The 14894-nt window shown below is 46.6% G+C and overlaps 1 protein-coding gene across 9 annotated transcripts in view; it reads left to right on the top strand.

Annotated features, from left to right (window-relative positions):
* Nucleotides 1–14894, top strand: part of LOC146495656 (AT-rich interactive domain-containing protein 1B-like) — a 199391-nt gene that overhangs the window by 146796 nt on the left and 37701 nt on the right. For 8 of the 9 annotated variants that reach the window (XM_085143727.1, XM_085143720.1, XM_085143722.1 and 5 more), the window contains one exon: nt 11421–11507. The exons of the other annotated variant lie outside the window; for it this stretch is intronic. In XM_085143727.1, the coding sequence (XP_084999853.1) occupies nt 11421–11507 (87 nt within the window). The remainder of the gene's footprint in view (nt 1–11420; nt 11508–14894) is intronic. 9 annotated transcript variants of the gene reach the window in all.

Below are 14894 nucleotides of genomic sequence, written 5' to 3'. Positions count from 1 at the left end.
CCTGGAGAAAATCCCAGTCATCACGCCCACCTCTCTGCTTGACCTTTACATTGATGCTGCTGTTTTCATTTGTTTTTAAATAGCATTTTAAAAAGGTCGCGTAGAAAACTGACCCCGCAGCGGAACCGCGATTTCACAAATAACAGCGTGCCATTTGAAGGTGAGGATAAAGCTTTCGCATCAAACACTTGAACCTAATCAGCGTCTTCGTTTAAGACGGTCATCAGGTGTTTGCAGAGCAGTTTCACCCCTTTCTTTCTCAGAGTGGCGCCGATAACCCATCGCATGAATCTGCCAACATCTTTGTTTAATAGCATCTCTTTTTTCCCCTCGTCTCCAACTCGGCATGTGATCCATCCAGATCAATTTTCATTCTGCCGGCTAGAAGTCAGGATGAAGCTGCAGCAGAAGACTAAATAATATCAACCCCACACGTCTAGACTTTGATATTCGGGCCCATTTGAACTCATAATTCACAGCTGAGGAATATCACGGCACAGGAATATGTCCTGTTCAGTTTCTGTCCCAGCACACGAGACATTTGTTAAGTCTTTGATCACAGCGTTGTAGAAACGCGTCCCTACATGGCGGGGGAATTTTAATCACGTCCGTCTTCCTTCCACCTGTGGATCCGACATCCACGTCCGGGCGATATTTCCCATCCACTCGGAGCCTTAATGAATTGAGAGCGACTGGTAGTGGAGGACCTCCCATCTGATTTGTAGCCTTATCTGAGATATGGCAGGCTAAACACGGCAGCAACAGGATTATCAGACAATGCACGGTGTGGCTGTCTGTCTCCCGAGGCCACAGAGGAGCACATAACCATTTAGATAAACACAGAGTGTGGATTTGATTTGCTTGGAACAGGCGCGCGAGCGTGCACGAGCGTGCACGAGCGTGCACGAGCGTGCACGAGCGGCCTCGCTGTCATTCCGCCTCCTCTCCTCACAGCCGAGCGGCTGACCGGCACATCGGCGTGTCTCGGACCCGTCAGTCACTCTGACGAGGCGGGGCGAAATGTCTCGAGCGAGATCCCGCCGCCGCCTCCTCCTCCCCCTGCTGTTCCCCTCACAGCCGCTTACCGGAGTGATTGACGCTAATGAAAAACTGGGACAGTGGTTTTCCAGGCGCGCGTGCCAAGAATCATGACGAGAATCCGGAATGAAGCGGCAAAGATGGGAAGCGAAACCGATCGCTGGGACGTGATTAATAAGAAAATATTCAAAAATATTCCCCGTGCCAAATAAACGGCGATAAAGCGTGGAGCAGCGAGCAACATCTGGCGTGTTTCAGAGGCTGTACTACGATCAGTTTGGATTAGATCAAGGAGCAGCCAGCCTCGCACAGACACGGGAGAACTAATGTGGTTAGCACACATCTGATTACTAACGCCCGGTTTTCTAACACTTTGTCACAAGTTGGGACGTTTTAGCGAACGTCGGCTCTTTATTTCGGAGCAAGTCGGCGAGGAGAGACGAGCGCAGAGGCCCGGATCTGTTTACGTCGAGGGGAGAGTTTTGCTCCGGTGCCATCACATGGTGCTCTTTAATATTCAAAGTAGTGCCCTTTAAAAAACAACAAAACACAAGCATTAATAAACACTTTAATTAGTGTGAAAAACCTGTCTGCAGTAGTTTCAGCTCCACTCAAGAAGTCACAACACAACACGACTTGTTGCTCTGCTCCATTAGGGCTACTGTCAGCGGAAACATCGCAGCCGCTTATAAATTGGATCCCTCGGCTGACGTCAGTGCGCTGCTGGCGTTGATGCTTTCGTCCTATTAAATTATTTACAGGCGTGCTGTATGTGTCAGCACATTGTGTCGTGATGCTACGTGGACGTAGCTACCCTGACATCACACGAGAGAACTCAGGGACTCAGCTGATGGTCAGCTGATGCACATCCTCAGCTCCGTCTATCACGCTGTCTGTGGACGCTGACTCTCTGCTGTGTGACGTCCCAACACAATCAAATACAGATTACTGCAGACACAATGAGATCAGCTCTCTTTCTGACTGAAATTAGCGACATGTTGCAGCGAGTGAGACATAAAAGCAGCCAAACAGCTGGACTTGTGCTGACGCCAGCTGCTGGCCATTAGGAAGAATGCAGGTCTGGAATACACTCATCTTTCTACGTGGTCTATATAGTGTGCAGTTATTCACAAAAATATAAAAAAGTAGGTTCGAGTGTGCGTGCGTGCACACGTGCCCCGTGTTTATTTGTCACCTGTCGGCCCCACTCGGTGGACTGATGCGACACGTCACATGGATGAGCACACACGTTACCCCTGACAACGGTCGGAGGAGAGCAACTTCATTATGTCATCCTTTCACCTGGCTGCCAAACACACACACACACCAGCGGCGTGAGCGCACACAGCTGCACGTAAGAACACGAATACCTATAAAAACTTGATTTCATGCTTTGACTTTACATATATTGTTGAACACATAAATCACCTCTGTATGTGCGCTCGCTCGGATGACTGACGGTGTCATCTGCACGCGTGTGTGAGAGAGAAAATAAGAAGGAGTCGGGGTGAAAAGAGGTGGAGACTGACAGATTGCCAGCCTATCATACACCCGTACACTTGCACATATCTATCTTGTCGAAGCTCCGCAGCACGCCTCGTCCCTCGTCTCCTCGCTTCCCCTCTTCTTTGTCCTCTCTCTCCCTCTCTCCATGAAGCAAATCCAATACACTGTAACATTATCCGGGCCTCGCCTTGCTATTTGGATTCTCTCCCGGAGCCAAAAAGGCACACACAGGGATAAATTGATTTTCCTGTTGCGCTAGATTTGTGACAGTCAAGCAGAAATCACATTGCTCAACCGCCAACCTCCACCTCCTCTTCCTCTACCTTGTATGCACACACGCACACACATCTCCTTCCTCCCAGTGTCTCAGAAGCAATTGAGAGCATCTTCAGAATATTTTTCTCCCTATATGAGACTTTGGGGACGAGGCGGGCAGACATTTTTCTCTCATCCGGATGGATGGTGTGGCGGAATGGGAACGCCAGTGTTAAAGCTTCCAAAGCTGACTCTTAGCTGTGGGAAGGAGAGCCGAGTTCATCCAGAAGAAGAGCAGAGTTTTTAAAATGCTCGCTGACTAGTCTCTATGTTAATAAAACCCCAGCAGCCCCACAATCCATCGGACATGCTGCATCGTTTATGTGCATGTTTAAAGCTCTAAAAACTCGCATTTGCTGCAGATTTCGAGTTGTGGATAAATGTGTGCATGCACAGGTTGGTGTGACAGGTTGTCTCCAGGTTGGCAGTGTGGTGTCACTTCCTGTCAGGATGAGGCTGACTGTCGTGTTTCCCAAACAACGAGCTGAAGACATGTTCATTACCAGACTGCACCTGATACAAACTTCACACAAACACAGCTCCGATTCCTCTTTGCTTTCCTTTGGTGTGCAGACAGTGAGTGAAGGGAACATTTCTTCAATCACCACATATGCAAACAATACACTGTTCTTCTGCCTTTGGACCTGATTGGACGTCCAATTAGAAGAAGACTGTAAAAATCATGTGTGTCCACGAGGGCCGGTGTCCTGCAGGTTTTAGATGTGTCCTTGATCCATCACAGCTCATTTACATGGATAAATGACCTTCTCAACATGTCTTCAGTTCTCCAGAGGCCTGCTAATGAACTAATCATGTGATTCAGGTGTGCTGACCCAGGGTGAGATCTAAAACCTGCAGGGACACCGGCCCTCGTGGACTGGGATTGGGGACCCCTGGTGTACAACCTCAATTCCAAAAAAGCTGCAACACTATAAAATGCAAAATCCCCAGGATGCATTAACCCTTTAAGACCTACCATAGAACCAAGTCTGCCAGAGCTTATATTATATTTTTACATGCTGTGGAGCCATTTTTGGGAGCATTTCAAGTTGCTATACATCAATACAACCATTATAGCCCAAATTTTAATAATATGTCTGCATTAAGTGCATAGTAATTACATAAATTGCAAAAAAGTGCAATAAACTACAAAAGAATTGAAAATCGTTTGTTTTTTTAACATATATTTCTAGTTAGAGAAATTTAAGAGGCTTATCCCTCAAAACTGTAAATACAAAAAAGTTGCACAAAATAGTTTCCCACCACAGGAAATTTATTTTGAGTGTCTTCATAGTTTTATTTTTGAAATACACCAATTTTTATATACTGCAGGAAAAACAAAAATAAATATTATAATGCAAATTTGCAAAAAAGCAGCATATGCATCAAAATAAACTATTTCCAGCAGTGCAATATGAGTCCTAAGCATCCCAGAAACCACACAGAAAGTCAGAAAGTCAAAGATAACTTTTAAAAACACCAGTATAGGCTCATGAGGCCCTGATGGTAAAAACTACATTTCCGCAAAAATGACGTCACTTCCGGTTTCGGGCAGGTCATGGCGGACATGCGATAGTTCGCCTGATGGACGTAGGAAGTGTTACAAACAGCTGATCGGATCAGCAAAGCGTGTTTCTGGAATATTATGTTTTTGTTGCTGCAAGTGCTTTTTATGCAGTTTTTGCAAAGTTATATGTGGAAGGAAACTGTGACCGAGGACAAGCTGATGGCATAAGATGTAAGTACAACTCCTCCGGTTTCATATGCAAAAAAAATTATTGCGCTAGCTCACGCGGTTGTAGAGCTACCGGGATTTAAAAATAGTTACGCAAAACAGAGCGTGCTGCTCTGACCGGTTTTAAAGGGTTAAAGTGCAAAAATGAACTATATTAGGAAAATATGAATTTGATGGCAGCAGCATGTCTCTAAAAGTCTGCACAGGTCTGCAGCTTCCTGTTTTCCTTTAACTCCAGTCTGTGACAGCAGAGAGCAGCTGCTGCGCTTTGACAGAGGAATGTCGTCCCGTTGTCTGATGTGGGATTCGAGCTGCTCAGGCTTCCTGGATCTTTGTCTGGTTTTGGTTTCACGATGCTGCAGATGTTCTGGAGGTTTAGCATCGTCCTGCTGAAATATGAAGGGCCTCCCTGAAAGATGTTTGCTCTAAAATCTGTATCTACCTTTTAGCACTGATGGAGCATTTCCAGATGTGTCAGAGATGCAGCTGTTACCTTGGAGTCGGGGATGTAAATGTGTGGCTGTCTTCTTTAGTGAGATCACTGAAGAGGCAACACAGAATCTGACAGAGAAATATTTAATATCCACTGTAGGTGATCAGAGATGAGCGCATATGTTTCAGCACGTTTATTATTCCTTCCCCACACTCTGTCCTTGAGGCCTCCACAGATTCAAACCAAAAAATGCCCGGCAGAAGACTGTCAGGTCACCGTGTTCCAGAAAACGCTCAGACAGGCCTGACCTTTTAAATCCGCCACAAAATAGCGAAACCTCACAGAACCGAGAGGGTCTGCTCCGATGAATCCCTCGCAGCAACTCTGAAGGTCTTGTATTCTGCAGTGAATGTGCACCTCGAATAATTCATTCAGGTGTCAGAGAAACTTTGGATGAATCTTTCATGCTGCTGGAATAGAAGGTGATGATGTGTTATTAAAGCTTTGTCTTGTTGGGATAATTGACCACTTGGAAAAAAAGTGATGCAAAAAACCTCCAGTGGCTGTAAGTATGCACACTGTGTCTGTGTGCCCGACTGCGTTTGAAGGCCAAGCTGCAATAGTTTTCACTTTGTGCAGCTACTAATTGACACAGAGCACATCCACACTCCTGCACAGGCCGGCTCGCTCTGTCTGCTGCACAAGATCACAAATACTCTTTGTGTTTCCACCGAGGTCCTCCGAGGTCCCGCTAACAGTGTCTGCCTGCTCCCCCCTCCATGTCTCCTCAGCCCCTCCAAGTTTTTATTTTCTTCTAATAAGGTGATTGGAGCTCGCGGGCGAGCGCTCAGGAGAGTTTAAGCTGTTTATCTGCGCTTCGCTTCAACAGCTTCCGGGGCCCAGAAAAGGACAGAGAGGTCAGGGCGAGGGGAGAGGGGAAGGAGGGATAGACAGAGGGAAGGCCAGATCTGTCCAGTATGTTACCTCGAGGGTCCTTTATATGTGAAGCTCCTGAAAAATACTTTATATCCACATCGCGCGGACTAGTCTGTGGTTATTTTTTAAATCTGTAATTATGGCAGTGACCACAGATGATTGTTGTTGTTTTCCTGTTCTGGGGTCAAAGGTTAAGCAGCGATACCGGAGCGCTTACTTGCATGCAAAAAGGTGGACGTGCGGTTAAATGACTTCCCCAAAAAGCTGCAAACCTTGAGCCCAGAGCAGGCTCTGCAGGGCCGCTCAGCCAGCTTGATTCCCCCTCTGCTTGTGCTGCACGTTATTAGAAGAAAGCATGGGTAAAAGGGTGGGGGCGGGTTTTTGTGCGAGTGTTTTGCTGGGCAACTTTTCCAGTCACACCACTCCCTGAGAGGCTGCGTGGTGGGAACACCGCCGCTGGCTGTCCCTGTCCCTCTCTTTCTCTCATTATTTTCACCGCGCTCGCCTCCTCTCATGTTCCCTCTCGTGTCTCCCTCGTCCCCACCCTTTCCTCCCCATCTCTGTTTGTCTCTGCTTTCTTGGCTCAGAGCGCTGCTGTGGTACAGGACTCCCACCGAGGAACAAGGCTGAATTTTCCACCCTTATTTCTGCCTCGGTTCCTCTCTCTCATTCCTCCACATCTCTCCTCCAGCTCTTTCTCTCTGAGTTTGTCCTCCTTTTATTCTTCTTCATCCATCACCACCAGCAGCACAACCGCTGCCATCTAGCCAACTATTCCCTGTCTGCCTGTCGTCCTGAAGGCTGCTCGTGTTCGCAGTGAAACGGCTAAACGCGCTCCTGCAAGCATTATATTCACAAAGCACAGCGTCGGCCAAAACGAGGAAAACAGCACCTGCTTGCTGCGTTAGCCGTTTACAGAAATCCCATTCGAACTCTGTCCGACTGGAAACCCCTAACCGGAGCACAGTGTGCAATTATTTTCCCTCCCCAGCACCTATTTTCTTGCTTTCTCTCCACTCCTTCGCGCTCTCTCCCCCGCATCCCGCTCGCTATGTTTTTAGCTTAAGCTGCACTTTTGCTTTACTTACAGTTGCTGCTCAGCGTTGGAAGTAATGAGGATCTTGGGAGAGGGCTTGTTTTGCGAGCCACTGCAGGCCTGCGTTCGTCCCCTACAGGGAGCGTTAACTGACATTAGCCCCCGGCTCGGAGAGGCATTGACTCGCACCCATTGAGATCTAAACCGCCATTATTGGAGCCCGCTGTTTATCTGCCTCTTTCCCCTAAAGACACGGCAAATAGGGGATATTACCTGGGTGTGTGTGTTTGCAGGGCGGTGCAGGTGTGTGTGCAGTTATAGCCTGAGGGTTGTATTAAGAGATGGTGCTGAAGCAGCCGTTTCTCTGTATTCTGTGTCAGTCTATTAGTGCTCGACACAGTTACCTCACTTTAGCAAAAATAGCCCTCGCTGCTCCGGGGGTCGGCGATTTGTAAGAAACAGTTTGGACGTGTGTTTGTGTGTTTGTGTGTGTGTCCACGCACCGAGCGGCCACAACCTCAAATCCACCAGCGGTGAATAACAGTGATGGTCTCAGTGCACGTGCACCTTAAAATTGTAGCAGGCCAAGCAGCACCCCTGCACCCCCAGATGGAGATGGATGGCAAAAAGCCCAAACTATTGACTCAGCTCCCAATCCACTCGAGCGTCTGCAGGATGTGTCCGATCCACGCCACTAACCCCCACCTCAAAGGTGCTGCAGGTCTGAGCTGCTTCCTTTTAGTGTTACACAGTCTTAATACGTGCACCGTGCACACACGGCTGCTAATGCAGCGGCTCTTTCTCTGGCAATTATTAAAAGCTTTTTCATTGACTCTCAGGTTGACTTCATTAGCACGCACGCACACACATGCAGAATAACTGCGAAGCTTTATATTTCCAGGGCCCTGAAAACAAAACAGAAATATGGCCACGAGTGCTCTCCCTCGGCTTTGAACTTCAGCAGCATTTGTGTTTGAAACCCTGATGAAAAAAGCTTCAAAGACCACACTCCCTCTCTTCAAAGGAGACTCGGGGTTGCCTCAACAGTCCTCGTGGAAGAGAAATTTAAAACGTGGATTGGGTTTTAGCGAGGAGCATTATCTCCAAAAACGCACTGAACTCCATTACTCCTGGCTCGGCTGCTTTGTATCACGAGTCAAAAATGGATGTTTGCTAAGTGGCTTTTTACAGAAAAGGGAAATTACAGTTATTCGACTTTTCCGCCGCGTTCCAAAGAGCATCCCCGTGTTAGAGTTCCTGGTTCTTCCTGCCGCAGGTTCTGTGTTTCCTCCGTCGGCACAATCGGCGTGAAGCCCCGAGGGTCAGAGTTACAGACAAACAGTGGCGCAGGTGCAGATCTCTTATGAATGAGTCGTGTTTGAAGGCAGGAATCAAAGAGTCTAAAAGAGTTAAAGTACAGAGAATTAAAAATAAGAGCCCCATCTTTGATGCTTTAAAGTGAATATGCATGGATTTGATAAACAAGCCTTTTCTTATTCATTGGAGCTGATTTCTTTGTGCGAGTGTAAGTTGCAGATGAGTGGGTGAAAGTGGAGAGCCGTGAGGAGAAACATCCAGACTGTTGGAGCAGATGAACACATGATTTCTGCTCGTCTTCAAAATCGAAGAGGAAACAACGTTGTTAAATCACACACACGTGAACCAGGATCGCCTGAACTCGGCGTCCTTTCTTCATCGTTTCATTCGTTTCACATTTCCATCCACAGCTGGGAAGACTGCGGACACGGCGAAGCTATACTTTGAGCTCCTGCTGACATTTAGCTCTCTCCTCCGTCTCTCGGCAGCACGCGGGGAAGAGCTGCACGTCAAAGATTGAGCGTATGAATTATTAATGGCGTGGATTAAAAGTGCCAGAACTCGCCGTGGAGCCTGTTTGTTTTATTTGGACGTAATTATTTAATGGCACCTTGTTAAAAATGATGGCGAGGAGGGGCGAGACGAGAGCCGAGACAGGAGGGGAAGAGGGGGGGGGAATGTGAGGAGAGACGAGAGGAGCTTTGTTTGGACATTAATTGGTGGTGAAATAATTATAAAGTGCACGAAGTTTAGTCTTTGCTGCAGAGCGGGCGGAGCTGAGGCCTCGTGCTCAGCAGTTTGCTTTTGTCGCTAATCTTCTTTTATTTTTCGGTCTTCCTCACACACACACACACACACACACACACACACACACACACATGCACACACACACACATGCACATTTGTCTTTGCATTAATTCATCTCTGGTGACAGTTTACATGAGTATGTGGAGAGAGTAGTGGAGCATGCAGGGCAGCGTTCACTGGGTCTACCTTGGTAGTGGTGCACACACACACACATGCACGCACACACACACACATGCACGCACACACACAGGCTGCTGCCATCCAAACAAACAGAGGCTGACAGCAAAGCTGGTGCCTGGCATGCATCCCTACACACACACACACACGCACACACGCACACACACACACACGGCGAGGCCGGCCTCCATCGTTGGGTCGACCTCCGTAGTTTAGGGGTTCACTAAACTCCTGCTGATGACCTCGTCGTCCCCACCAGCCAATCTAAAGCGAGGAAACCAGACCTGCAGCTGAACCTGCAGCGACCCTTCACATCACTACATAAACTGATGCACACGGAGAGTAGAACATGCAGTCGGCTCTATCTGCACTCTTTATTCCAACCACTACATAAACAACAGGCAGTGATTTATAGAAGAGCATGAATCACCGAGATGATGGCGGTCGAGTTGCTGTGCAGACAAACGTCGTCGTTAGATGCACTGAGATTATGACAGCATCCTGTTATTAGACTGTTACAAACGCCGCTGCTGTAATGTTGCACATAAAGACTTCTTTTGCGTACGTTTAGCTGTGAACGCGTCGAGTGTTTCTACACCGGCGCTGCTGTATTCTCGTCTTTTTCTGCCGCCACATGAAAGCGTGCAGCCGGTGTTTTTAGCGTTATCTCCGAGTCGCTTCAACACTCGCGTGCTAACTTTTCCCCCTCTCTCCTGCAACACGGTGACAGACTAACTAATCGAATATTCTCCCTTTGAAGCAGCGCCGCTGGATCTATTCATGCGTGAGGCGGGGGGTCTTTGTGCGCGCGTGTGCGCCGGCGTTTCACTGCGTAGCCTATGTGGCTTTGTGCGCTCACGTGCATGTCTTTGTGCACTCGACTCTGTTTATTTACACTTGTTTGTGGAAGTATTTCTGTGTGTGTGTGTGTGTGTGTGTGTGTGTAGGCGGGGGGTGGATGGAAATGTTGTTTATGTATTTTTATGCAAAGCAATTATGTTGACTTAATTGGGTTTGTTTATGTGGAGAGAGTGTCACCTCCAGTCATGTATTACCGCAGCTATGGACAGACATATAACACACACACACTTGTGCAAAGAGCACTTTTCTACTGAGTGATTGAATAATGGGAAGTGTTTCCTCTATAATAAGGGATTTATATTCAATGTGAGTTTTGGGGAGCAGCGACAGAATTGTTTGTACTTCATCATGTGTCATCCTGAGGAAACACTTAGTTTCTCCACATATTCCCACGGAGACGGGTCAGCCCGCGCTCTGTAATCTTGAAAACACGCACCGATAGTCATCACAGAACATATGTTTCCCTCATGATTGCACTCGCTGCCTGTCACTCGCTGCACATCGTATCCACAGAAAGACAGAAGCGGCGAGTTTCCCTCGCCTTTCCCCCCCGTCATCGTCGCCAGCCTGAGTTTGAAGATAAAAGGTTAATTTGCCATCTCTCTCCTTCCTCTAGGCCAAATCAATCCGCCATAGTCTCTGTCTGCCATTGTCCTAATCAGACCCTCAACTCGCTATTGGATTTCAATGGAGCAGGCGCAGCCCAAAGACCTGCACAACCACCTGATCGATGCTGCTGGAATGGCTCCGGTTTTCTATAGGGGATCGCTGCAGCTTTAATGCTTACACAAGGAAGTGGCACGGGGTCCAATGACTTGATATGTCTCCTGGAAGTGCATTTGTCATTTAGCTGATAGTGAATCACCAACAGCTTCATGTGTAGTAATTGTGCTGAGCCCGCTGTGCGTCTGCAGAGGCTAAATTTGGCATCAGACCCTCTGACCCGATCAATCGCTGCTCGAGAAACAAAGGCAGTCAAAAAATAACCTTCAGCGTGATACGCGGCTCTTATTGTTTTCTCTTTTTTTTATTCGTCAATCAGGCGGGAGAAAACTTTGTGAGAACTTTGTGCATCTGAGACAAAAGTGGACCTTCAGGGCTTAATTGTTGCAGAAAACAAATATGAATCGTTTCTGTTTCCTTCAGTTTTTGTGCAGAAAGTGGAATTTAAATGACACTAAACATTTTCTTTGAATGTGAAAGCTTTTCTTAAAACAACAACGTCATAGCAGGTAAAGATGTCACATCCATGTCTGCAGGTTCGGCCATGGCCCCGCAGAGCTCCGGAAACGGACCCGATGGAGGTCACCCGCCAATCACACGCTCACCTATGGCTCAGGAGAGAGGTATGTGTGTGTGTGTGTGTTAGCCCGTGAGTCGGCCTGCCAGGGGCACAGCTACCCCAGGCTGAAGTTAAAGGACTGGGATCATTGTTTTAGCCGATGGCAAGCGGTGTTTAAGGATGTTTTACAGGAACATTTATGCTCTGTACAGTACAGAAATATATATTACAGAAAATCCACATTGTGCATCGGGCTCAGATGAAGAGCTTGTGTACGTACAAAGCGGACGATGAAATAATTTCTTTCTTTACATGAAACAGGCGAGCGGTGCAGGAGGATTAGAGGCCGTAACGATATCTCAGTGCACCACAGACGAAACCGAGACTGTAATGAAAGATTTTCTTAGGAAATATGAAGACTTGGAGTTTAAGATGTTAGCAAAGAGATGTAAACAAGTCATTTGACACAGCTACAAAGAAAGACAAAAGAACTGTGGGAATTTCCCACTCGCCACTCGTGTGGTTTCTCTCTAAGAAGGTCGTTCCTTCTGCAGTGATTCGTGGTTCTGTTCTAGGAGACCTCGTCGCTCTTCATGGGCATAACTGAGAAGCTGTAGGCAGGTAGAGCAGCAGGAAGACCTCCAGACCTGAGCAGGCATCCGTGACAACAAGCGTCACGCTGCACGACACTGAGGTGGTTTGCAAAGCAGCTTGCAGGCGCTGAGCACAGTAGGCTGGCTCCAGCTTATTAAATACTGATTAACCTTCTGTGATAGGCAACAACCCAGTGCATGCATAGGATGGTATCAGCAAAGACATGAACAGGGCCAACTGTCCAAACTGGGAGGGGCCTGAAAGCTGAAGGCTCCGCCTCCCATTCTACTGTTAGGTTACATCTACACTAATCCGGATACATTTGAAAACGGCGTTTTCCTCTGAAAACCGCGTCCACACTATCGCTTTCAGTCGTTTTCACAGAGTTGTGCGTCCACATTGAAACTGTCGAAGACGCTTACGTTCCAGATTCGACGCCTCATTTCTGTCTGCCGCTTATTTACTTTCCACTGAGTTTTTTAAACGGACTCACAATGAGGTGGAGTTGTTGCTGCGAGTAACACAAAAGTACAAAGTTGCAAGAGCGAGTGAGAGTTAAAGAATTTGATGTACAGACTGATATTAGTCTTTAATAGGGCTGTCAAACAGCTGCTGTGTAACGCCCTCCGCTGTCTCAGTTTGATTGGTCACACGTCTGCATCACATGACTAAAATGTGTCATTGATTCTGAAAGCCTGTGGTTACGCTGTCCACACTGCAACAAGAAAACGCCGTTTTCAAATGTATCTGCTTTGGAGAGGAGCTCAGTTTTCCTTGACCAAAAACGCTTAGTGTGGGCGTGGCCTTGAATACTCCAGAAACAACAAGTGAGCCTGCACGCTCTGTTTTGCGTAACTATTTTTAAATCCTGGTAGCTCTGCAACCACGTGAGCTAGCGCAATAATTTTTTTTGCATATGAAACCGGAGGAGTTGTACTTACATCTTATGCCATCAGCTTGTCCTCGGTCACAGTTTCCTTCCACATATAACTTTGCAAAAACTGCATAAAAAGCACTTGCAGCAACAAAAACATAATATTCCAGAAACACGCTTTGCCGATCCGATCAGCTGTTTGTAACACTTCCTACTTTGGAATAGACGTCAGTGCGAACTATCGCATGTCCGCCATGACCTGCCCGAAACCGGAAGTGACGTCATTTTTGCGGAAATGTAGTTTTTTTTTACCATCAGGGCCTCATGAGCCTATACTGGTGTTTTTAAAAGTTATGTTTGACTTTATGACTTTCTGTGTCGTTTCTGGGATGCTTAGGACTCATATTGCACTGCTGGAAATAGTTTATTTTGATGCATATGCTGCTTTTTTGCAAATTTGCATTATAATATTTATTTTCGTTTTTCCTGCAGTGTATGAAAATTGGTGTATTTCAAAAATAAAACTATGAAGACACTCAAAATAAATTTCCTGTGGTGGGAAACTATTTTGTGCAACTTTTTTGTATTTACAGTTTTGAGGGATAAGCCTCTTAAATTTCTCTAACTAGAAATACATGTTAAAAAAACAAAAACGATTTTCAATTTTTTTGTAGTTTATTGCACTTTTTTGCAATTTATGTAATTACTATGCACTTAATGCAGACATATTATTAAAATCTGGGCTATAATGGTTGTATTGATGTATAGCAACTTGAAATGCTCCCAAAAATGGCTCCACAGCATGTAAACATATAATATAAGCTCTGGTGGACTTGGTTCTATGGTCGGTCTTAAAGGGTTAAGAAGAAATGTGGATTTGACAGTGAAGAGAAGATAATGTGGGAGGAAACCTTCATGTTCCTCTGTCATGTCCCTGCAGGTTTATCAGGTTTTTAATATTATATGCAAATAAAACAAACACTTGTTTGTATATGTTTCAAATATTCTGCACTTCATGTATTTGCACACACGCAGCATCACGTTTTATCTTCACTGTTATGGTAAAATTGCGGTTGTGTAAAAATGTCACAGTAAACATCGAGATCTTTCATTCAGACCCGAGTGTGCGCTCCACTGATGGAGCCACTTCAGCTTTGGCCCCGACTCACTGCCAAAGGCTCGTAACACGAACGCTCACCCGCAAGCCTCATGTGTTGGCCAAACTGCAAAATTGTTTCCAGCAATTATGGCCACTTCTCAACTATTACTAAAAACAGCAAAATTGCTCATGTGAAAAAAAATGTGCATCCCCACAACACTGAAAAAAGCCCTGAAAGAGTGGGCTGCAACCTTAATGGAATTACTGCGATGCTGCCTCTCTATCACCCACCAAAGAGCAGTTAACATCACAGAGAGACAGAGGGAGTGGATGGATGAAGACGGAGAGAGAGGGAGCGGCACTGTAAAAGGTTATTTCCCAACATGATGAAATCAAATCGGAAATTTAGTGCTGCTCTCTAATGCCTGTAAACCTCACGCCCTCCCCAGCCCAGTCCAGGAAACACGGCGAGGTTAACAGGGTTGGCTGTTGTTTTTGCTGTTTCCCTAGCTAGGATTAAACCTCCCCCCTCCTCTACACGCACGCCCCACTTTGCTCAAGTGGCTGCCTCCCTAAGAGCCTCTCTCCGCTCTTCATTTCCATAAATCCGCCGAATGTCCCTTTTCCCCCCCGCTTTCTCTCGCGTGCTCCGCCGCTCGCCTGTTGTTGTCCGGCTGAGAGCTTCATTCACTTTGCCCGAAAGAGAGAAAGGTTTGTGTGCGTGTTGTGTGTTTGTGTGCGAGTGTGGAGAGCGAACGAAGCAGAGAGACAGAAAAATCCTTGAATGTGTTATTTGCTTTTAGCACTGTCTGCACAATGTTCCTCTCCCCATCCATTTTCCAGGCAATTTAAAGTGCGGTATTACACACTGTATTTTTCCTCCT

This window comes from Neolamprologus multifasciatus, chromosome 19, assembly GCF_963576455.1.
Source record: "Neolamprologus multifasciatus chromosome 19, fNeoMul1.2, whole genome shotgun sequence".
Classification (NCBI taxonomy): Eukaryota; Metazoa; Chordata; class Actinopteri; order Cichliformes; family Cichlidae; genus Neolamprologus; species Neolamprologus multifasciatus.
The sequence above is the reverse complement of the archived record's forward strand: the minus strand, read 5'-3'. Positions and strand labels throughout refer to the sequence as shown.